Below are 23,309 nucleotides of genomic sequence, written 5' to 3'. Positions count from 1 at the left end.
TTAAACTGAAAGAGGGGAGATTCAGGTTGGACATGAGGAAGAAATTTTTTACAATGAAGGTGGTAAAACACTGTCCCAGGTTGCCCAGAGAGGTGGTGGATGCCCCATCCCTGGAGACATCCCAGGCCAGGCTGGACAGGGCTCTGAGCAACCTGATCTGGGTGAAGATGTGCCTGCTCATTGCAGGAGCTGGGCTGGATGAGCTTTGAAGGTCCCTTCCAGCCCAAACTGTTCTACAGTTCTGTGATTCTATGATTTGGTCATCCACGTTCAGCCCAGGGCTCAGCATGCTGCAGACTCTGATTTTGCAAAGCTACGACAGCTCACATGGTGCTTGCTTGTGGCAGGAATGTGATGCACAAAGATCCCCTCTGGCTCTCAGCCTGCGGGTGCCCCACAGCAGCCTCCTGGGCACAGGGATTACTGGCTTATTTATGATGCAGAGCAAATGACATGATAAAGGAACAACGTGAATGGCTTAAATAGTCACCATGAGTAAGCAGAAGGATGGGTAGTGAAACCAGGATGTCTGATGACAATCCTTTCTCTAAACACTTTGGAAATTATACCAGTTACAGCAGAAAGAGAAGGGAGACAGTGGTTACAGAATTACAGATACATCAGTTTCACATACGTGATGGAGAAAAGAGGTTTTCAGTTCTATTTTTTTTCTTTTATTTGCTTGTTGATTTTTTTTTTTTTTTTTTTTTTTTTTTTACAAAAACCTTACTACCGGCATAAATGTGCAGTCCAAGAAAGGTTCTGTGTCAGGAAGTTATAAATAATTGCTAAAGTTTGAACACGTTATGAAGTGTGAGAAAGCAACATAAGTGGCTGTTAAAAGCTGCATATATTGTGCCTGCTTTGTGGTTTTATAATATTTCCATGTTTAAAATTGTTTTGCTAAAATCCTCTGATATTTTTCCCAGGTATAAATATATATATATATATATATATATATTTTTTTTTTTTTTTAATTCTGTTATTCCATGCCTGTAAGAAACAGCAATTTCACTTTTGTAGTTACTAATTTTAACTTTTTTTTACTTCCCCAGAATAGCTGATTTTTTTTTCCCCCCAATAGCACCATCTGAGAATCAGTTCTAAGTGGGGAAATGTATCATGAAACATTTCTCGAGAGCATTTCTCTCCACAGACTCCCTAGTTTTCAAAGGCCGCCTGCTCCTGTAAAACGCCATGCTGGTAGGCATGTGAAGAACAGCAATTTTCATTTCATATGGGTGTTGTCAACCATAACTGTCAAAGAGCATTGTGGTCAGTCAGCCCATAGCTTGTGGTCTCACAGATGGGCTTAAAATAAACTCAGCTGAACCAAGATAGCTACCCAAACAGTGCTGCTCGTAATCATACCAGTTAAATATAGCAACATGTTTTTATGCTTCTCTGACACTGTTCTTTCTTGCCAGCAGTCATTCTTTTTTTACCTACCAAGTCTGAAGGAGCAACTACTGTTTCAGATTCACTAGACTGAGAATTGAAACCTCCCACTTCTACAACAGATGTATTTGTGTGTGCTCATGTAGTTATATGGATACAAAAACATCCAAAGAGTGTGCTGAGTCTTCAGGCACATGTAGAATGAGAAATGGTGATATATCTATGTATATTATGTCGCCTTGAGGAATCACGATGAGATAGCTTGCAATAAAGTGTCCTGTTTTCTGCCTGCCCCTCTTGAACCGCTTGTGTTCCTTCAGCTACTGCTTACCCCACCTTCCAGCCCTACTCCTTGGGGCAATGGAAGCTAGCAAAGTTCGGATGTATTTGCTTCACTCATACCTTTGTATTGTGATACCTGGTGATAAATTTAATCATTTAATCTTGTAACTGTCTCACTGCCCTGTTCTTGTTTAACCTTTCTCTCACAGACATGCAGCTGCATTAGCTATTCCATACTGATGAGCCGTATCAGAAGCCTTGCATGATCTCTCCAAAACTAATTTCTTACCTCATCCAGCTCTGAAAACTCTATAAAAAAAATCACACATATCCAGATAATAATGATATTATTGATCCTTAGCCCTGGAAATATATAAGCTAGATGCCATCACAACCTAGTGGTGCTAAAATAAGGAGCTTTATACTATTACAAGCATGGGCCACGCTAAACTAGACTAAAATACGATTGTTTTTTTGGCCAGAATACTCCTTATGTGTCAGATCTTGTTTATTTAGTATCATTATCCTTCTTCAACACTCCATAATACAGCTACTTGAGTGAATTCTAAGCTGTAATGGGCTCAAAGAGGGTGAATGTGGCTTCCCTCAGTGTACTTGAAGCCAGAGATATGAGCTGTTTTGGAAGATTTAAAGAAGGCTGTCAATATAGAGACAGGTCTGTTGGTTGTGGGGTTTTTTCTTTCCTTTTTTCTACTGTGTGACTGTGTCTGTTCCCTGCTTCTCTGTTTTTATCAGTGATCAATTTATCACATGTCCCATCATAAACATGGCCAGTTACTGGGCTGCTGCCTCCAGAGGAAATGTCTTCATGTACCATGTACCTGAGAGCTCCTCACAGAGCAGGTAAGGAGATGTATTTTATTATGTTTCTTGAATTTAGAGTTTGAAAAAAAAATACTGTCTGTTTGGGTACCCTGTGGAGTAAATGGATAAATGTAAGTATGAACAATTTAGATTAGCAGTGGAGGGATTGGGTTCTAATAGCTGATTTCTATCTGTTGGCTAAATCGGAATGTTGTTTCTAAACTGAGGCACTTCAAGTAAGATGTCTAAATTAAGTTATTCTATGTTACCTGTCTTTGACAGTTCCAAATAGCCTTTTAGATTTCTACTCTATATCTGATAAACCTCCCAGAAAGAACCAGTATGTGGTCTAAGTCATCAGGAGCCCACAGCTCTCAAGGTAGACGGGGTAACATTTTCTAAGGACTCAATATCAACTTAACACTGCCCCCTTTTGAAGTCAATGCAGTTACACTGACTGGACATCGGCGTGGACCAGATCTGGGATTTACTCCTTTCAGCCCCAGCACCGTGACTTGTGATCAGCCAGCAGACTGTCTCATGGGAGGAAGAATATTTTTGAACACGAGCATTTGCAGACTCAGGTTTTATGTCAACCTTCATGCTAGAAGCTTGCTTGACAAGTTTTCAGCAGGAGAAGCTGTATCATATTTTTGACAGGAAGGTCTAGATGCCTGTGGGAGATGCAAATGCCTTGTTCCCCTGGGCATAGAACAAGCTGGTAGTCAGAGGCTGTTGAGGTGACCTTCCCTGCTTTTGTTTTTGAGCCAGCCCCTTCCAGAAGTGAGGATGAGAGACAGAGGTTTGCAGGCAGTGGTCAGCACTTGGGGCTGCTGTGTGACATACCATGGTAGCTCCTTGCCCTTTGCTCTCCAAAGCTGAGTGATCAGAAACTGCAGGGACAGTAGCCCCTCCTGTCCCCTAGATACACACAGCATGTCAGCAAAGCACACAGGGATGCTTCTCTTCTATGAATAACTGTTTCCTATGCATGAGCAGTGGTTGCCCCTGCTCCCTGTACTGCCCCATACTTCCCTCCAAGAAAGATTTTTGAGACCCTTTTGTTTTTCTCAGGCTTTGTCCGAAAGGGCTCAGGGGAGGGACAGCAAGTTCCTACTGGCACCATTTGATACTGTGAAGTTCCCTGCAAACTACGCTTTTTTTTTTTTTTTTTCCTGATAGTGTAGTGAAAAAGCATTTGAAAGAAACCAGCCAAGATCTGGGTTACCGATGGAGGCCATTATGCTGTGGTAACAGAGGATCGCTTTATTTTCAGTTGAGGAGAAGTTAATCCTCGGGGAGCTGTTATTTTGCTGGCAGCTCCAGCAGGAATGTTTGCTGGGCTCCGTTTGGCTACCAATAGGCTCAGATAAGTGACTTTTACAAGGGTCCAAATAGGGCCAAGCCTCCAGTATGCCAAAAATCTACCCATTCAGAAAGAAAAGATGTGTTCTCAAATTAGCTAGCAAGTTTTCTCTTGCTTCGGAGAATGGCAGTGAACCACTCATCTACGATAAGATCTTATTTGAAAGTAAATGAACTGGTGCTTATACAACTTATACAACTAGCTTTGAGGCAATGATTTTGAATTGATGAGAATTTTGTCTTCTGTCTGGTCCCATTTAAGGTTTTTCTTATGCTCATGTTTAAATCTCTTCAAATTCTTCAGCGCAGTAGTAGTTTACATAGCACTTAGCTATACATTCTAATAATAAGTTGTCAGTGGTCTTCTAAGCCAATTAGTTTACATTTTAGTGCAAAAATTATCATTTCATTTTTTTGTAACCCTCTTTAAAAGAACAAAGCTAATATGCTGTCTGAAACTTGTAAGAATGTAAAGCAGATGCTCAAATACCTTAGTCTAAGACACTTGCAAGAAAAAATGGTCCCAAATTGGTGTACTGTGTTTACATTCTTACTCCTTTTGTCTTTATTTGTGCTTAAGTACCATTAAAATAAAAGTTGTTTAGGTTGCAAAGGCAAGCACTTAAACAGAAAACACAGAATTCAGCTTGTCTGTGTACCAAAGGTTCTCATTTGACACTGTGATGTGGCTGTTTATGAAGTGATGCCCTCATTTTCCCCAGGGACCTCACACTAGGTCCTTTGCTGAATATACTGGGTTTTGTTTAAACATTGTTGTCATTCATTCTTGAATGAATCCTTCCTTATTCTTCACACCAGTTTTGCCATGTGACCTCTCTCCCTCCCCATCCCACAGCATTTCCCTTTCCATATACCATACGTGCATTGCAGGCTGTCCGGCAGCCTCACTGCATACAATGAAGTGATGCTGTTGAGGGTAGGAGCTTCACATGGGAGAGTGTCCTTAACTGCTAAAAACTATGAGAAACCTTCAGTAATCTGAAACCAACAAAACACGGTGTTCGGGAATATTATTGGCGGGTTGACCTATGAGAGTAAAACCAATGAAGTACCTGAAACATCCTTCAAGTAGAATATATAAACTAATGTTGGGAAAGATCTGGCAACCATTTCACTGACTCCCAAGGGACTTCCCTAACCACTGAAGTAATGAGTCCTCAGGTTCTCAAGTTCTTCTTTGAAAGCTGTGACTCTTCTCAGGAGGAGCAGAGGCAGATACTCTGCCATGTAACCTACAGCTTAGGCTGAATGGTAGAATGTGTGGGTCTGAACTTGCTCAGCAGAAATGAGAATTGAATCTGAGACCCCGCAAACGCTCTAGCTGTTGAAATCCTGAATAGAAGAACACTGTTACAGCCATTTCTTTCTGTTAATGAATGTAATATATAGCAATATGTTTTGCACACCATAGGCATATACACGATATTCCGTGAGTAGCCGTAGATATTCCTGATCCCTCATAGACATTTGTCAGAAAAAAATGATTTCTCAGACCTTTTCGTATTGAATCACATCTGTGTTTGCTGAGATACAGACCTTTGCTTGTAAAAATGGGAACTTCTACAGTGTTATGTCTGTAGGGTAACATAAGAGATAAAATAATGATTGTTTTGTTCTTTGGTGTCTAAATTCTTTCTAAGATCTCAGTTTAAACAGAATTTGGACCTTTCCATCTTTGTGTTTGTTATCTATATCATAAAGATGGTGGTGGTGACAATATAATTATATATTATCTAATAATAACTACAAATAGCTACCTCAGAGGGGTCTTGGAAAGAACACATTAAAATAATATTGTGTTCAGATAACAGCAACAATGGGAGACAATTTGCTCTTAGATAAAACATTCTGGCTGGAGAAATGGCCATTCACTAATTAAGATAAGGCACATTATAGGAACACATTCACCTATTTCTGCTCTGTCACCTCTGTCCTGCTTTATGTGTGTCTCTCAAATCATGTAACAGAGCAGAGAGTTAAAATGCAGAGATCAAAAAGTACTGGTATTTGCTCTTGTTTCCCGTGGAGCAGTCCCTTAATGACCCACAGCAAGATAAACAAGAGTGAAGGAGATGTCAGCCAGTAAAGACAGACCCAACTGCAATGATGCAAAGTAGGCAATTAAAGTCATTAAATATGAAGGAATTTTTACCAGTAGAAGTCAATTAGCAAAAGTTTCTCTTGCAACGGGATGCTTCTAAAATGTACACACACATTCAAGCATGGATAGATACAGAAGTAGGATTAAAAAAGCCACGCTAAACTGATGTCTATGACATATGTGGAAAATCACATAAAACCCTGAACTGATGATTTTCATATAGATGAATGGATCTTGCAGAGAGCAAACTAATATCTCCTTCCACGTGGTAGTATTCTCCCCAGCTTGGCGTAACCTCATGTCTGCTTTAGTCTTCAGTCCCTATTTGAATAAGGAGTGGGATGCATAGCCAACTCCTGCTTGATGATCTGTGGTAAAAATATGTACATAACCTAGATGCCATTTTCTCACTCTCTTTCTGAGAACACTTAGGCCTTGGAGTAAACATTTATTCTAAACAATGCAGGAGGAATGTGACTGCTCAGCATTGCTTAGGATTAGTGGAGAGGGCTGCAGTATAGCTTTAGTTACAGTAAAGAAATATGTGATAGAAGTTATGTTTTGACAAGGATAATGTTATTAACTATATGAAGATTTGCCTCATTAACCCTTCAAGAGGTTTCTGGGTGATTTTTGCATATAGAATGTCATAGAGTATTATATGAAGTAGCACTGCTTGCCACACCAGCATAGTTTCCAAGTCACACTGTGGTGCCAAATGTGTTGTCTTAAAGATGGTGGATAAAAATCTTTGCTCTGCTCACCAAGGAGGACAGATATCAACTGTAGCAGGATGGCAAAGTGCCATTGTTGTTATTGAAGGGCTCTAAACTGAGACTTAATGAGGCTCTGTCTTATAGTCATTGACATAGTAATTGCCACAAAAGCTTTTGTTAACTGTTGTGCACTGGGCAGGTTCATCCAAGATTAATGAGCTGCTGTCTGTTTTGAGTCATTTTAGTTGGGGCTGTCTTTACCTCCTGACTACGCATGCTTGTGCGCATTGGGGCGAGTTGTTAAAAGGCTGCTCGATGCCAGTGTTCACATAGTTGGCTGGATTTTGGTGACACTTTTTATGATTCCTGTAACTGAAGGCAAGAAAACTCTTGACTGATCTGGAAAGGAAAGGAAAGGAAAGGAAAGGAAAGGAAAGGAAAGGAAAGGAAAGGAAAGGAAAGGAAAGGAAAGGAAAGGAAAGGAAAGGAAAGGAAAGGAAAGGAAAGGAAAGGAAAGGAAAGGAAAGGAAAGGAAAGGAAAGGAAAGGAAAGGAAAGGAAAGGAAAGGAAAGGAAAGGAAAGGAAAGGAAAGGAAAGGGAGTTTGTGTATATTATCATTCAACTATGCAAAGTATTTTCCTTCTTCTATTTATTTTATGTACTATGCTGATACTCTCTGTTTTTAATATCCTTTTTATTAAAGGAGATTATTCTACTCTTGATTTTGTAATAATTGTATCTCTGTCCTTTCATCTGTCCACCACTTTTTGTCCACTTGATGCTCTTCTGCTGGCTATAGCTGTTAGTCCATGAATACAAACACTCCATAGGTTGGGGGGCCACAATGTTGACACACGCAGAATGGTGTATTTCTGGGCTTCAAATAAACTCATTTAAACACAAAGGACAGGCAAGCCACCAGCAAGGTGGTAACAAATGACAAGATGGACATTGGCTCCATAGCTGAGCAGTCACCACAGTTGCCTTAGGTAGCTACATGCACTTGCTTGAACAGCAGCTGGTAATTTTTATCTATAAAGCTGTACTCCCTCTCATCTCCTAAAAGTTGTTTTGTTCTTATTGGAATTGCTTCTTATCCCTCTGGCCTTATCTGTTGCGTTATGCCAGCTGCAGATATGAAAACACTCTCCCACTGCTTCAACCACATCATTCCATTCTCAAGTCTTTAGACGGTTTCTGTGTTGCAAGAGGCTTGAGAACTAAACAATTTGTTTTTTCTTCCCATGGAGTGGTTTTGGGGCCTTTATCACTCAGAGGGTTTTTCAAATCTTGGAAATTATCCATAAATATGCAAAGACAAAATACCAAGCTCAGGAAAAAAAAGCAGAAATCAGCTTTAAGTTAACCAAAATTCAGCTGAAAGACTCAGAAATATACAAAACAACTTTTGGAAGTGCTTGTGCAGCACTGGGACAGATGGTTCCACAAAATGTAATCTAGAGGATAGGCACAAAGCCTATGTATCTAGAAAGACCTTCATTGATGCTCTGGGGTCTTTGGATGGATGCATTAGCTATTTAAGGAAATTCATCTATTAATTCAGCTCAGGAGTAGGCCTACTGAACAAAGGCATTTATTTCTGTTCCCCAAAGGTGCAATCAAGTGTCAGTATGCCTAGTACTAGGTTTTTAATACAGTAATTACCTGACAAAATTCTGTAATCTGTGTTATTTAGGACTTCAGACAAGATGCTTAAAGTGCTTTCTTCCTGCATTAAGATCTACAATTTTATTTTTTTTTCCAATTAATGTGAGCTTTCGGGTTCTTGAATTTATTATCTGCTACTTCAGTTTTATTTCCTTAAGTTGGCACAGCTATAATGAAAAGTAGAACATTGCATGTATTGGGAGTAATCCAAGTGGAAAAGGCACAGCAAACTCCAGGATACTTTTGCAAGTCACATGTATCTATAGGGCTGGTTTGGTACAAAGGTGGATAAACTTGGCAGGTTAATCCTGTTAGCAGTTAAGCTTTTTCCATATGTCCTGATTTTCCTGAAAAGAAGAAAGAAAGAAAAATGTTCATCTGTTTTTTACATGTTTTCCCCCCACTTCTTTGGCAGGACTTTGTAATGTGAGGAGACACAATGAGCCAAATGCATCCCTAGGACTGCAGAGGTCACACCAGGCCTTACATTGGCTCATTAAATTCGTATAGATTCACCTATCCTTTTATTATTTTATTTTCTCCTTGCAATCACATACCGTCTTTTCTAAGATGTGTGGTGTTATAAATATACATATATATATTTTAAATGATTTTTGCTTATCCTTGAAACGAACACTTCAGTTCAGGCAAAGAGCAGTGTTGGTAGGCTGTTCTTCTCCCATGACATTGATGAGATGGTGCCTGTTAACAGCTTAGGGTACTTAATCTGACTCTGCAAATCTGCTGGTGGTAATAGGAAAAGAATGTAGACATGTAGAAACAACCACATTTAGTATTTCCAATAATTCTTGCAAAAATTAATTTTAAAAATTCATTTATTGAAAATAAATACAGAGCAGGGCCACAAGATCATGCAGGCAGTGGTGTTTTATATATAAATCATATCCTCTTCTCCAGGGACATGGTTGTTATGAAATCCTATCTCAACTCAAATGGTTGTTATTGAAATCATATCTCAACTCAAGTCAGTGGGAGATTTATCACCAACTCTATGAGTCCGAGTTACACCTATGCTGTTCATTCCAATCAACGTGTCAATGACCTCTTCTCACCAAAGTCAAATGAGAGTGGATAGGCATTTTGTTTTATTTTCCTGGTGATAGGCCTATCCTTGGCCATGGCATACTGATCAGAGTCTTGAGGGCTAGGAACTTGAAACCATGATCCCATGACTAACATGGACCCTTTAACTGAATTACTAGAATGAGCAGTTATTTTCATAGAAGTTTATATTTAAAGCATTAATGGTATTATTTTCTCACAAAACTGTTGCAGATCGCCAATATCTGCTAAGACTAACATGAGTTTGAGTATGCTGTTTCTTCCGCATTTCTCAGGTAATCGCTGTAGCTGCAACAAAATGAGCAGATGTGTCTATTTCATCCCCTGAAGAGTCTGTGTTGCAATGCATTAGCTGAACTGAATGGTTTATGCAGGCGTTGAAGAAGGAAGGAGTTGCCCAGTAGACCATTTATGACTAATGATGCTGCTGTTCCCAATGCGGTAGAGCTGGGAACTAAGCCTCTGATGTTACCTGGTTAGGTTTTTGCTAAGCCTAGCTTAACAGGCTCAGTAGCCTGGCTACATATCACATCAGGTGATGGGAGTTTTGTCCAACATCTCTAGTCAAAGCTGGAGAAGACTGAAGTTCATTTGGGGTCAGCGTTTTTCAGACTGGGGATTGAGAAATATGGCTGCTAGGCTATATTTGTTCTAAACTTCATTCACACACACAAAAAAAAGGGCAACCAAAAAAACAGAATGCCAAAACAGTATGCCTTGTGAAAAAGAGGGTACTTGTATCAGAAAATGGGCAGTAGGCTGAGGATATAAAATTGCATAAAAAGGAATATGAAGAAAATTGGCTAAAATTGTTTCAATGAATGAAGATAGAATAAATCTGGGGGTGAAAATGTCAATTAAATTCCTCCTATATACTATTTAAGATGCAGTGTCAGGTTCTTCAGTAGGTCTAAATTTCCATTTGTGTGGTTGTCTAGTTACTAGTAAAAACCATTAAAGCACAAAAATAAATGGAAATATATGGCCACACGTGAGTTTCTTGTTCTCAACCATATATATTAGAAAAGTATTCTGTTAATAGTTATCTGTGCTCTCTGAGGACTAAAAACCCTATCACTATTAGTCAATATATCTAAAAACACTGATACATAAATATCCCTTTGGTATGTTCGCTAATGAAAAACCAATTCTTCTACAATTTGCTTTTTTATCCTGAGCAGCTTACTGGTAACTCTGGCTGAACTCTAGCTAGAGTTATATTTATCTTGTTATTTCGAAATTTAAATGGTTGGCTAACAGTGGGAAGTTTGGTATTTTGGTATGGTATAGGATGTCATTTGAATTTTGAATTAATTTACATTGGCTTCTATCTGTCTGTGGAGTTTTTAAAAAGAACCAAAAACTACACTAGGCCAACTAAGAATAGAAGCTGTGACTCAAAAGCTTCGAGATTATTTAAAATTGTTACACTGGGAGAGTAAGGACTATTTTTAAATTAAAGAGGAAAAACAAGAGAAAAACAAAAGAAGAGAAGGCTGTAGTCAGTCATTAATTATCAAAATGAGTTTCCAGTATGAAATAATTAGCCAAAACTAGAACAAGGACAAAGTTCAAAATGAGATATATGTCCTAACTGGCAATGGGTCACAGTTTGAGGTCTCTGCAGCCCCAGCTCTAAGTCATGCAGTCAGGATTTTTTTTCTCTCTCTTTTTTTTTTCTTTTTAACTATTACTTTATTGTTCCAAAATCTTGTGATTGAAACATTCACTTCAGCTGTTGGAAATCTGGATTTACATCTATGCTCTGTTTGAATTGGATCAAGAATTTTAACCAAATCAACTGTAACCTGGGTATTTTTGTTCTAAATTCTGACTTTCTCATATTATACTCTTCCATGTTGAAGCTGTTCTTTGTATGCAATAGTAGCCACAGGTCTAGAGAGAGAGCACTGGAGTATCTGATGGCTAAGAAATCCCTTTCTCTCTTCCTTACTTGGAAACATTTAAATGGAAACTCAATCTCAGGCTTAATGAAATTTTTTTCTCAGAACCAATACCTTCCCAATTAAATGGGTTGGCACTGTGTAATGAAAATTCCCAGCAAGTGATATTTCAGAGTCTGCTGTTAAATCTTTGGCTATGAATGTCATGAAGTTTCTGATTTTACTACCTGTTTTTCTGTAAATTGGATGACTGAGCTCCAGTAGTGCCTCCTCCTGAAGTGAAGTAATAATTCTCCAAAGGGAGCTCACTTTAATGTGAACAAAATGGTAGGGTCTGGCTCCCAGCTTCCCTTTAGCTCCATTTAGCATCCTGTCACATAAGAAGGGCTGTGAATCTGTTTCTAAAAATGTTGACATCTGAAAAAGAAAAGGTATACACAGAAGGTCTGAAACGATACTTTGGCATGAAGTACAAGTCCTGTGAAGTCACCAAAGCCAAGATATTATCCTTACATGTAACTACATTCACCACTGTTATTAAAGTAACAGATCTGTTCCTCAAAAAGGGACCTCTATAGGGGAAGTTAGTTGCTATGAGTTTGTCTTCCTGAAAAACACTTTAAAAATCCCTTTTGCCGTTGTCTCTGTGGTCCTCCCTTTTATCAAATTGTCCTCGGAATTCCACCAGTCACTGGTCTCTGTGTTTCCTTATTTAGAATTGATGCTGTTGTGCCACTCATAAGGCACACTAGGGTTTCGGGAGTGAAGTTTGGAGCAGCTCAGGAAATGAAAACCTCCCTGCAGAGCCAACAGTGCACAACAGCACATGCTTGTCTGTCACTCCTCTCTTTCTCTCACTCCACTTCCAGTGAAAACAGTTTCACTACCTGGTGCTACCTTGCGTATGCTCAGAGTTCTTACAAGACTCCAAAAGCATCCTTTGGATATTTCTGGCTATTTTGCACTCCCCTCTGGCAGTGATGGGTGATGATCGGAGCTAGAGAGAGGAGACAGAAATGTTCGCTTGGTATTTTCCCTCTTGCTGTCATCTAGATGCTTCACAGTTGTCTTTACTGCTGCTCTGTGAGTGTATGTATGTGCCTCTTTCCCCTCTTAACCTTATGTTTTCTTTCTCATCTTTACTGTTGATACTGACTGGCCAGGGCATGGTACCATCAACCAGAAATATTGAAAGCAGCCCATGAAATCATAGAATTTTGTACCACTTTATGTCTCTGTATCAAACCCATTACGGTTGTACAAATAAAATCAATCCTAATAAGTTCTCTACTTAAGAATTTTCTGAATTTTAGTCTGGGCTGTGACCTCGACAGTTTTTACCTCTAGAAACATGAGGGCTGAGAAGACAGTCTCATTTGGGGGGAAACCCTTGGACCCAGCTCACTCATTTTGAGCTAAGTTCACTTCTGCTATGCCTTCCCTAAATGCGTACATTTGTGCCTTCATTGCATCTCAACTAATTTCATGTCCTCTATTCTATTCAAAAGTGACTCTTCACTGAAGATAAAATAGCTCCTTTAAGTTTATAGTACCTTTGCTGCAATACTGACACTAAACATCGCTGTAATACACTGGGCCAAGCAAATTATTTTTAAAGCAGAATTATTAAACTACGATCTTGCTTAATCCTTCTATAAACATTTGGGGAGGAAAAATATGCTTTAATCTTGTTTCAGTTCTGCATTTTTTTGGTGAATAATCTGTGAATAATTCACTTTCCAGATGCAAAGTATTACTGAGGTATTATGATAAGACTAAGGAAAATACAACCAAAGATGTATTTCATTTAGAGGGTTGTGTGTTTGTTTTTCAAAATAGAGGCTTTGGTGCCACCACTCATAAAATGTAAAGGAGTTGTCTTGCTTTCAGTCCACCTGCCCATAATGGTTTAAAGCGCAAACCTTGTTCCATCAGAGGCAGTGTCAGGTTCGTACCAATGCTGCTGCATTTTTTATCCAAAGATAAAATAGTTTCAGTTGTGCCACCTTTTGACAACAACCTCTGCAGCCTCTGCAGACGAAGTTTTGCTGAGTGGATCTGGACTTTGTTTATTCCTTCTTCACAGACATCTGTTCCTTCTCCCAGGTCTCCTGATGCTGTCTGCCTTCATGTAACATTTAGCCAAGTCAATAAGACTTTTGTCTAAATGTGGGATACGGAAAAATGCAATCGGACTATACCAGAAATGTCTCCTTCGAAGTTATGTGTTGAGCACAGTTCAGTTATAATTTTATTAGTAGAAGTTGGCCACAGTTTTTCTGCAGGACTTGAAGATATTGAGTTGTGTAACCTTTGTTATTAGATCCTATGGGTGCTGTTTTCTTGCCCAGCCAGTCTTGTCTCTGTATTGTTCAAATATTCCTTATTATCATATGTTAATTATTACATGGAACTAAACAACAATTATTCTGTCTTAAATCCAGTCTAGGTGATTATCTCAAGTTGTTTTGAATTGACTGCCATATCACACTTGGGGAGAACTGAATGTATGAACCAAAACCACCCAGCCAGCAGAGAAATTAGATTAAAATTATGTCTGAGAGAAATCTTCATAAGCATCTTCTATTACATCCTTCCTTATCCAAAGATTTGGGGCAGAATCCTGGCCCCACTGAAGTCAATGGAAAAACTCCAATTGCTGTTAAGAAGGGCCAGGATTTTATTCCAAGTCTGTGAAATAAACCATAATTAACCTTCCACCAAGGCTGCCAGATTCCATGTCACCACTTGCTTCCACTTTCTGAGTTCAATTTTAGTGAAAATCTGTATGAAACTTAAGAAGCATTTCAGGAATAGCCAAGTGGCTTTTTCCCTCTATCACTTTCTCTTATATGCCCAGTTAATTTAGAAAATGCACCCTGCTGTCTTCCACAATTTCCTCTTGTAGCAAATGTTAAAGACCCTACATTAACTTAATTGCAAATTCGCTTTGTTATTAATTGCTATTCTTTTATGTTATGATTTGAAGAAGTCCCACACCTCACCACACTCTAATTAATGGTCATTAATAATTTAAAAGTTTGCCTTATTCTCTGAATTAAATTAGGTCCTTTTCTCCTCCATATAAATAAATGATGGGTTTAATTATCTTTATATAAATATTTTTTTTTAGTTTGGGTCAGGAGCTCTTGCTGGATATTCAGTATGCATTTGGACTGCCATTCTATCCGAAGTATGAAGAACAATTTACTCTGGAAGAAAAGAGCCTTTCCTTGCAAATTATGCAGTATATCTCCAATTTTGTAAACTCTGGGTACGTATGTGACATTTAAGAATTGATTGAGGAGGGGAAGGGGAGTAAAGGGAGTGTAGTTTAGATCCTGCCCTCACTCAAGTAGCCTCCAGTTCCTCTAACCATCTGTAATTCTACAGTGAGGGCTTTGGTCAACACTGTTGGAAAGCCTTGGCCAAGCTGTCAAGCAGATACCAAAGACCTGCAGTATGAAACTTAGCTGGAAGTAACATAAATTTTATCTCTATGGAGCAGCTGCAAATTCTACTTAAATATGTGGGGGCTACAAAGGCCTTGGTGTTTCCAGAGCTTAGTTCTAGGACCTCAATTCCTTAGTCTCTTGGCTAAGAGTTCCCAGAAGAACATGTGCTGAAAGCACATGAAGACACAGTGAACCCTTTACCATTTACTCTGTGAATAGCCCACAGCTTTTCTGTGCTGTGGCCATGCTTGAGAATGAATCACAGAAGCATAGCATCATTTTCATTGTAAAAGACCCTCAAGACCATTGAGTCCAACCATGAGGAGTATCTCTGGAAAGCTACTTTAGGAACTGAGACCTTACAAGCTTTTAGAGTACCTTGGATTGTTTTGGGACCAAGGGCTGTTGAGGGTGTTCATCATCCTGTGTCTGTACACGTTCTGTATACCTGTTCTGTTCCTTAGGAAGTGAATCAGACTAACAAATTACTGTCAGGTGAGACACCGTGAATGATTCACCAGTCTGGATTGAATGTGAACCCTACTGGTCAGAGGGGCTGGATACACATTTCCTTGACCTAGCTGATCTCCTTCTGCATTTTACTGTTCATGTCATTGTTTTCTAATGATAAATTCTCCCATTCCCTTAGAAATCCAAATTACCCTCACAGTTTCTCGAGAAGAATGTCAGGGGTGATGCCCCCCTGGCCTATGTATCTGCCAAATGATGAAGGTGATAACTACAAGGAGTTCACTGTTTCCTTGCCGACTCTTAAAGGATTGAAAAAAGCAGACTGTTCCTTTTGGTCTGATTATATCAGAAGGCTGAAAGCATCTACAGGTAAGCAGAGTGTTTCCTGTCATTAAATACAACCTAAATTATCCATGTAATGTTTTCCTCTGACTGTAGTCTTGTTATGTCAGTGTGGAAAACTACTTTTCATAGATTAAATATCTTGCATTGTCCAGAGTATATTGTTAGGACTCTCCTGAGACTCAGAGGATGCAACACTACACAAATTTGTTTTATAGCAGATAGTGTGTAATAAAGTTTCATTGTCCTGGAGTCAGAGCTAGAAAAATCTTCCTGCGGTGATTATAGAAGATATGATGAAGCTAAATCTTCTAATAGTTTGCTATGTGTTTGCAGTCATAATGTAGACTTTGACTAAAGCGGAAGAACATCTATATGGACCTTTTTTTGTCTACTGGAAGCACTTAACATGAAAATGTTGAGACTCACATGACTTAGGAGCAGCACAATAACTTCTATCTACTGTAAAGCTGTAACTGAGGCTTTTGATTTATCTAAGTATGGATCCTGCATGCTTTGACTTCTCTCTAGATAAGTGTTTTATTTTTAATGGCTGTGCTGGATATGCCCCTTGTATTTCTCCTTTGTCTCCATAAATATCCATACAGCTGTGAGATTGCTTCCATTTTTTCTTAGTGCTTAGGACAGTAAGACAAACTCTGTTGAGATTTCAATCTGCTGCTCTGTCCTGAACACTCAATTTATTCTGTTAAATAAGCTTCCCTTCATGTCTGTGTATCTTGTAAATAAATTTGGATAGCCTCAAGAAAAGAAAACAAAACCGTCCCTTCTTGGCAGGCAGAAATGTTTCCAATTATTCTTGGAGGCCTGAAAGCTTACACATGTTTTTTATCTCCTAAGGACCCATCTTCACAGTGAACACAGTCAAGGCCCTTTCTGCTCTGGGGGGAAGTTGCACATCTGGGAACAAAATGTACTGTTCAAGGCACCAAGCTACCCAGGCTATCTGTGCCTGACAGACCACCTCAAATGGACTGAGGATGATGTTTGAGTGACACAAAATTATAATGTCTCAGAATCATCAAGTTGGTGATTCTGATACAAACACAAAGCATCAATGCTCATGTTCAATAGGCAGCCTGAATCATTACTCATGCTCTTTCTTCAAAACTGGGCTCAAGATTTTGCTGTAGGCTTTTTCATCAGTTTCCTGGTATCCCCGTGTATCTTTCAGGTTCACGGGGGATATTTTGATCTCTTTGATGGCTCTCTGCTGGTTCAGATTTTCCTAATTTTTGAAGCTCGATTCTGATGTTTAAATGGTCCTTGGTGTAGCGTCTAGGTCTTTTGGGACTTCATCTTGCAGCATTATGTCTGTATTAATATAATGCCAGACTAAGTTGAAGTCACAGCTCTGACAGAACAACAGTTGACTGAGCACCACGGACAGAGGCTAATCCCAGCATTTACAGAAAATCGCCCCAAAAGTGGGAAAATGTCTACAAGGGCAGATTGTTTTTTGAGATGGAGAAGGTTTAAAGCCATTGAAACTGGCATAAGAACACAAAAACACTAACGTATGGGTCAGTCCAATGGTCTGTCTAGCTCAATATCCTGCCTGCATCAGTGGCCAAAACCAAATACTTGAATGTTAACATAAAAACTGAGAGACGGAGAGAAAAACACACTGAGAAAATTCACAGATGAGTCAAATTTTTGAAAACAAAAAGAAGTGTGAGATTTATGGAGTATAGATTGTCAAGGAGAAGTTTTAAAAAGTACATGTCAACATGTTATTCTGCAAGCAGAAGTGAATACACCCTACCTGCTCTTCAAGCCAGTGACTTGCTTGGCCTCAACACCATGGTAATGGGGCTACACGGTTCACTTCTACCAAATTCCATCTCATAGCAATGATGGCTTGTCACCTTGCTTCGATGATCATCTTTAGTCTTATCCCACCTTGGAATACTGAAACTTCTCATATGACTTCACTTAAATAGGCATCACATCAAACCCAGTTTTGCTCCAGACCTCAGCATGGGGTGGTAACTTACAGACACTCCTGCTGTGGGTCTCTTGAAAACAATCTGAGCCCACCTCCTTGTGAAAAAGATTTTTAATGTTCATCAGTTCAGCTAGAAGGACTCTTTGCACTTCAGATGCTGATGGCTAACCACCCTCAATTTCTTTTAGAGAGGAGGTTGTGTCAGTCCATCAGTACAAGTTCATCACTTGCATTATTCCCAAAAATCACATTTGGTGGGAATACATGAGTGAGACTGTAGAATGTGTTCAGTCAAGAGAATGGATTTTTTTTTTTTAAGTCATTAAGCATCATGTTGTGCTTGGTTGTTGTGCCTCTTTGCACCAGAGGTAGATTGCTGTACCTCCCTTCAGGCTTGAAGCACTGAACCTCCATTGTTACCTGACTGCTCCAGTTCCTGGAATGCTGCCAGGCTGTTGTATGGGATCCTGACATGATATTGGATGCTAGATTTGAAAGAGCAGTGCTGCAAATCGTTTTTGGGTGATGTAACTGATGCTTCATAGGACAATGAAGATGATCAAGGGAGTGGAGCACCTCCATTATGAAGAAAGGCCGAGGGATCTGGGTCTCTTTAGTTTGGAGAAGAGGAGACTGAGGGGTGACCTTATTAATGTTGACAGATATATAAAGGGTGAGTGTCACGAGGATGGAGCCAGGCTCTTCTCGGTGACAACCAATGATAGGACAAGGGGTAATGAGTTCAAACTGGAACACAGGAGGTTCCACTTGAATATGAGAAGAAACTTCTTCTTAGTGAGGGTGACAGTCACTGGAACAGGCTGTCCTGGGGGGTTGTGGAGTCTCCTACTCTGGAGACATTCAAAACCCACCTGGATGCCTTCCTGTGTAACCTCATCTGGGTGTTCCTGCTCCAGTAGGGGGACTGGACTAGATGATCTTTTGAGGTCCCTTCCAATCCTTAACATTCTGTTATTCATCCTGAAGGGGAGCTATTTGTCTCTCAGCTACTGTGAGATCCAATCTAACACATACTTAGTGGAAAAAGAGCAGTCTCCTGCCTTTGAGTAATTATAAATCTTCATGGTAGTGGTTTTGGACTGTATGATACACTGTTCATTCTGACTGCTGAGTCTCACTTGTCGTGAGTTTTGATTTGTGGCCTCATACCGAGTAAATGGAGTTTACAAGTGTGGTAGCAAGAGGCATTGTTAATTAAACAACTGAGTTTTCACATCTAAGTGGAGAGGTGATGCAGTCTCAAGCAACTGTGATAAATCCTGTTTTGTCCATCTCACCTCTTCCTTCAAATCGATATCTTTCCAGCTTCATATATCATCTGTGATCACAGCAAAGAATTCAATGTATCTCAGTCTGATGCAGATGAACTGGACAAACCAGTGATCATAAAATGTAACTGTAACTGGCTTTTCAAAAATTTTTCCTGATCCTTTGTTTATTGCCGTGTGAAATGCCTTGACTTAGAAACATCAATTTAGAGATAATTGAAGGCTCAGAGCTCAGTATCTTACACCCTAGATCTCAATACAGTAGAAAACTGAGTTACTCCTAAACTCATAAATTGCCATTTCTCAATAAAGCCTCATATTTAAAATCTCTTGTACATCTGAATTTACATGTATTTTTAAGTTATTCTATGCTGGATCTAGAAGCTGTTGTGGATATATCCAGCTTAACAGTTATGTATAATTTTCTTTCCATTTAGTAAACATATTGTCCAAAGAGAAGTAGATGTTTCATTTTGTGATCAGACTGCAATATTTAATGCTGGAATGTATCATTTGTTCCTGGCATATAATTGAAATGTATGCTGTCATAATTGAAGATAATCTAAGAAAAGTAATTTCATAAATGCGATGATTCTTTGTGGCATTTACTGGCAGTGTCTTTACAAATTATGGAAGAAAGTTTGAATCTGTTTCATTGCAGGTGATCTATAAATGTGTTGAAGTTTTGTTTGAAACCTGTTTGTAGATTTATCATTTTAGGGGAAAGTTTACCTGGGGAATTATGGAAGTGATGGTGTTTGAAAAGGTTTGGATTTAGTAAAAGGAGTTCCCATGGTTGCATTTCAAAAACATGTTTTATATTCTGAATCATGATGGTTTCCATGGGAAACATCAAAACGAGAAACAAGAAGAGTGGCCATTGTGGAAAAAAACATGTAGATGGCTTTTTCCAGGGAATGAGTTAACAACTTGAAATTCAGTCAAAAGCAGGAGCTCCAGAATGTTTATGAATATTCAGACAGTACATCTCAATGCTCAAATTCCCCTCTCATAGTGTGGTGAACTGTGCTGCATAACAGTGAGATCCTTTATAAGGGCCTCTGATGGCATGCCAAACAGGTAGACTTGGATCCAGCCTCCATCTCTTGCTCAACTGGTATCTAAACTGAACCAGTCCTCCTAAAACAAGTGTCTCTGTAAGCAGTATTGCAGCTGGGGAGATGGAGATACCTTTAGTTTCTCCAAAGTGAAATCTTGTCTGCCTAACTCATGTGCCAAAGTTTAGACATTTAGGCATATGTTTTCTGTCCAAGTTGGCCAGACTGAACCCCATCTGTATAAAATTCAATAGCGAGCAAAGCTGAAGCCTTCTCCATTAGCTCTGAGACACCATGTATAGCCACACCAGAGTCCAAATAAAGCAACAGTGTTCATAGCTCAGACTTGAACCAAGACTGAATCAGGAATGTTGTGGTTAGCATTCATCTTTTACCCATTCCATTCACACCTCCTTTTTGAAAATCTCCACTAGAAAACAGATTCCTTTAGCATGAGGGACATCTGTGCGGCAATGAGAGCACTCTGGCTAGGATACATTAAATAAACACCATCAGTACACTTTCTTGGCACAATTTGGTCTTGTTGAGGCAACTACCCTAATGAAATAGGTTGGAAGACTAAAATCATAGAAGGCAAAGAATAAGGAAGAAGAGATCTCTCAGAGGTGAGTACTCGGGGCTTTATGTATTCCTGACAGACAAAAAAAAATGTTCCCTATGCTTACTGCCTGGTAGGTAAGTATCAAGAGATACAAAAAAGAGAATGAGTCTTGCAGACGTGAAGTGCGAATCGTTATGCATCCCAGTTGCAGTTATTTAAAGCATGCTGGAAGCATGATAATTAATTACCATTAGGTGATCTGTCATTACCCTAAATCTTTTTGCAAATGGTCTGCAAACTGAGAAAAATAGCTTCCTGAACATTTATAACTGCATAAAAAGGCTCTTACTCAAGTGTCGTTGACAAAGTGTCCACCTTCTAGCTTGCTGCATCAAGGGTATTTTACTCTTATTTATATTGTCTTTTCAGGAAGTGCAAGTAATGGAGAGACGTTTACTGAAAACAGCCCTAGTGAAGCTCCCAGTGAAGGAATTACCTCCCAGGAGAGCCAGCCACTGGGAGACAAGGTGGCTTACAGCAGATAGAAAGTCACAGTGACATTGGATGGGTTTGTCAAACAACTGTGTCAGACCAGACAATGAAGTTGCTTCCTTTAGTTAACTTTCTGAATATATAAAGTAGACCTTTCAAAAAAGTAGTTTTTCAAGAAAATTGTTGAATATGGCACAAAATGGACCCTACAGCTAGTATTTTAGGTCAAAACCACTGTAATTTAAAAAAAATATATATCAATAAAAACTGGAAAAAAAGCAAACAAAAGCACTTGAACTTTATTTCTTTTAAGCACACAAATGCTAACACATTTTAGTACCAGCACCCAGATAAACTCATTGAAACTCAGAGGAGTCCCTCAGCCTATGAGGCTTAAATTTGCCACATGTCGTATCTGACTTGTTCTTTTTTGTTACTCATCCTGTCACAAGCTGCTGATAGGTGTGGGAGCCTGATTTGGCATTCTGGAGAAAATTACAAAGCTTCAAAATGGAGAAGAGTTGGATCTAGGAAGATGTAAGAAGGGAATCAAGGGTGTGCATCAAGTGTGTTCACATCAGGTGCATGCACATGCTCTATTCAGCCCATGATCATCTGTGAAAATATGTCAGACCATTTGGGTATAATGCAACAATAATACTAAGCATATTTTAATTAAAGCTTAGAATATGCTGTCCTTGGAACATTTATCTTTTGTAAAGAGAAGGTGAGATACAGAGTAGTTTTGGAAGCATAAAGAAAAGTGCATCAGAGCATCTCTAATGGCTCTGAAGGTAATTTGCGTTAGGTCTTCATTCATTGCTGGGATCATTTGGCAACAGATAATCCTCAATTGACAGCATATCGCACACATGTTCATGATACTTGAGAGCAAAAAGTAAAATCAGTGCTGCCCTGAACATAACCACAACATTTCCATTTATTTCAGTAGGACCACAATTTCTTGTTCGGTGTTGAAAAGATTTAATAAAACAACTTGTAAGGTTTTGTTTGCTGCTTGGGACCTTTTCCAGTGCATGAGAAGTTACTGCTGTCTGCCCTGTATCCAGGTTTCCAAAGATTTTAACTAGCTCGAAGAAAAATTGTGTAATACTCATAGTTCTTATACTGACATCCTGTTTAATATACAAGAAAAAGAACAGAAGAATCAAGAAGATCATTAACTGATTAAATATAAAATAAAAAAGTCAAGATTAAGAAATCAAACTGTGTTTTCCGTCATTATCTTTATCTCTGCTAGATAACTGGTCATGCAAAAAAGAATAGATTTAAGAACTTTTTTAAAAGCACCATTCTTAATCACAGTATCACAGTATGTTTGGGATTGGAAGGGACCTCAAAAGATCATCTAGTCCAATCCCCCTGCTGGAGCAGGAACACCTAGGTGAGGTCGCACAGGAACATGTCCAGGCGGGTTTTGAATGTCTCCTGTGAAGGAGACTCCACCACTTCCCTGGGCAGCCTGTTCCAGTGCTCTGTCGCCCTCACTGAGAAGAAGTTTCTTCTCATATTCAAGTGAAACCTCTTGTGTTCCAGCTTGATCCCATTACCCCTTGTCCTATCATTGTTTGCCACTGAGAAGAGCCTGGCTCCATCCTCATGGCACTCACCCTTTATATATTTATAAACATTAATAAGGTCACCCCTCAGTCTCCTCTTCTCCAAACTAAAGAGACCCAGCTCCCTCAGCCTTTCTTCATAAGGGAGGTGCTCCACTCCCTTAATCATCTTCATTGCCCTACGCTGGACCCTCTCCAGCAGTTCCCTGTCCTTCTTGAACTGAGGGGCCCAGAACTGGACACAATGTTCTAAATGGGGTCTCACCAGGGGAAGGAGGACCTCTCTCGATCTACTAACCACCCCCCTTGTAATACACCCCAGGATGCCATTGGCCTTCCTGGCCACAAGGGCCCAGTGCTGGCCCATGGTCTTCCTGTTGTCCACCAGGACCCCCAGGTCCCTTTCCCCTACACTGCTCTCTAATATGTAATTTCCCAACCTATACTGGAACCTGGGGTTGTTCCTGCCCAGATGCAGGACTCTACACTTTCCCTTGTTAAATTTCATCAGGTTATTCCCCGCCCAACTCTCTAGCCTGTCCAGATCCCGCTGGATGGCAGCACAGCCTCTGGCGTGTCAGCCACTCCTCCCAGCTTAGTTTTATCAGCAAACTTGCTGATAGTACACTCTATTCCCTTGTCCAAATTGTTAATGAATATATTGAATAATATTGGCCCCAGTACTGACCCCTGGGGCACTCCACTAGATACTGGCCTCCAACTAGACT

General features: G+C 39.5%; 1 protein-coding gene across 1 annotated transcript in view; it reads left to right on the top strand.

Annotated features, from left to right (window-relative positions):
• TG (thyroglobulin) overlaps positions 1 to 22,174 on the top strand; it is a gene marked incomplete at its 5' end in the record, with an annotated part of 163,359 nt that extends 141,185 nt beyond the window's left edge. Inside the window, 4 exons of the mRNA XM_082046264.1 lie at positions 2,437 to 2,544; positions 14,497 to 14,637; positions 15,468 to 15,658; positions 20,939 to 22,174. Of these exons, the coding sequence (XP_081902390.1) occupies positions 2,437 to 2,544; positions 14,497 to 14,637; positions 15,468 to 15,658; positions 20,939 to 21,054 (556 nt within the window). The 3' untranslated portion in view covers positions 21,055 to 22,174. The remainder of the gene's footprint in view (positions 1 to 2,436; positions 2,545 to 14,496; positions 14,638 to 15,467; positions 15,659 to 20,938) is intronic.
• Between the last annotated feature and the right edge of the window lie 1,135 nt (positions 22,175 to 23,309).

This window comes from Streptopelia decaocto (assembly GCF_964273445.1).
Source record: "Streptopelia decaocto genome assembly, chromosome: 2".
NCBI lineage: Eukaryota > Metazoa > Chordata > Aves > Columbiformes > Columbidae > Streptopelia > Streptopelia decaocto.
Note: the sequence above shows the minus strand (reverse complement) of the source record. Positions and strands in the feature narration are given on the sequence as shown.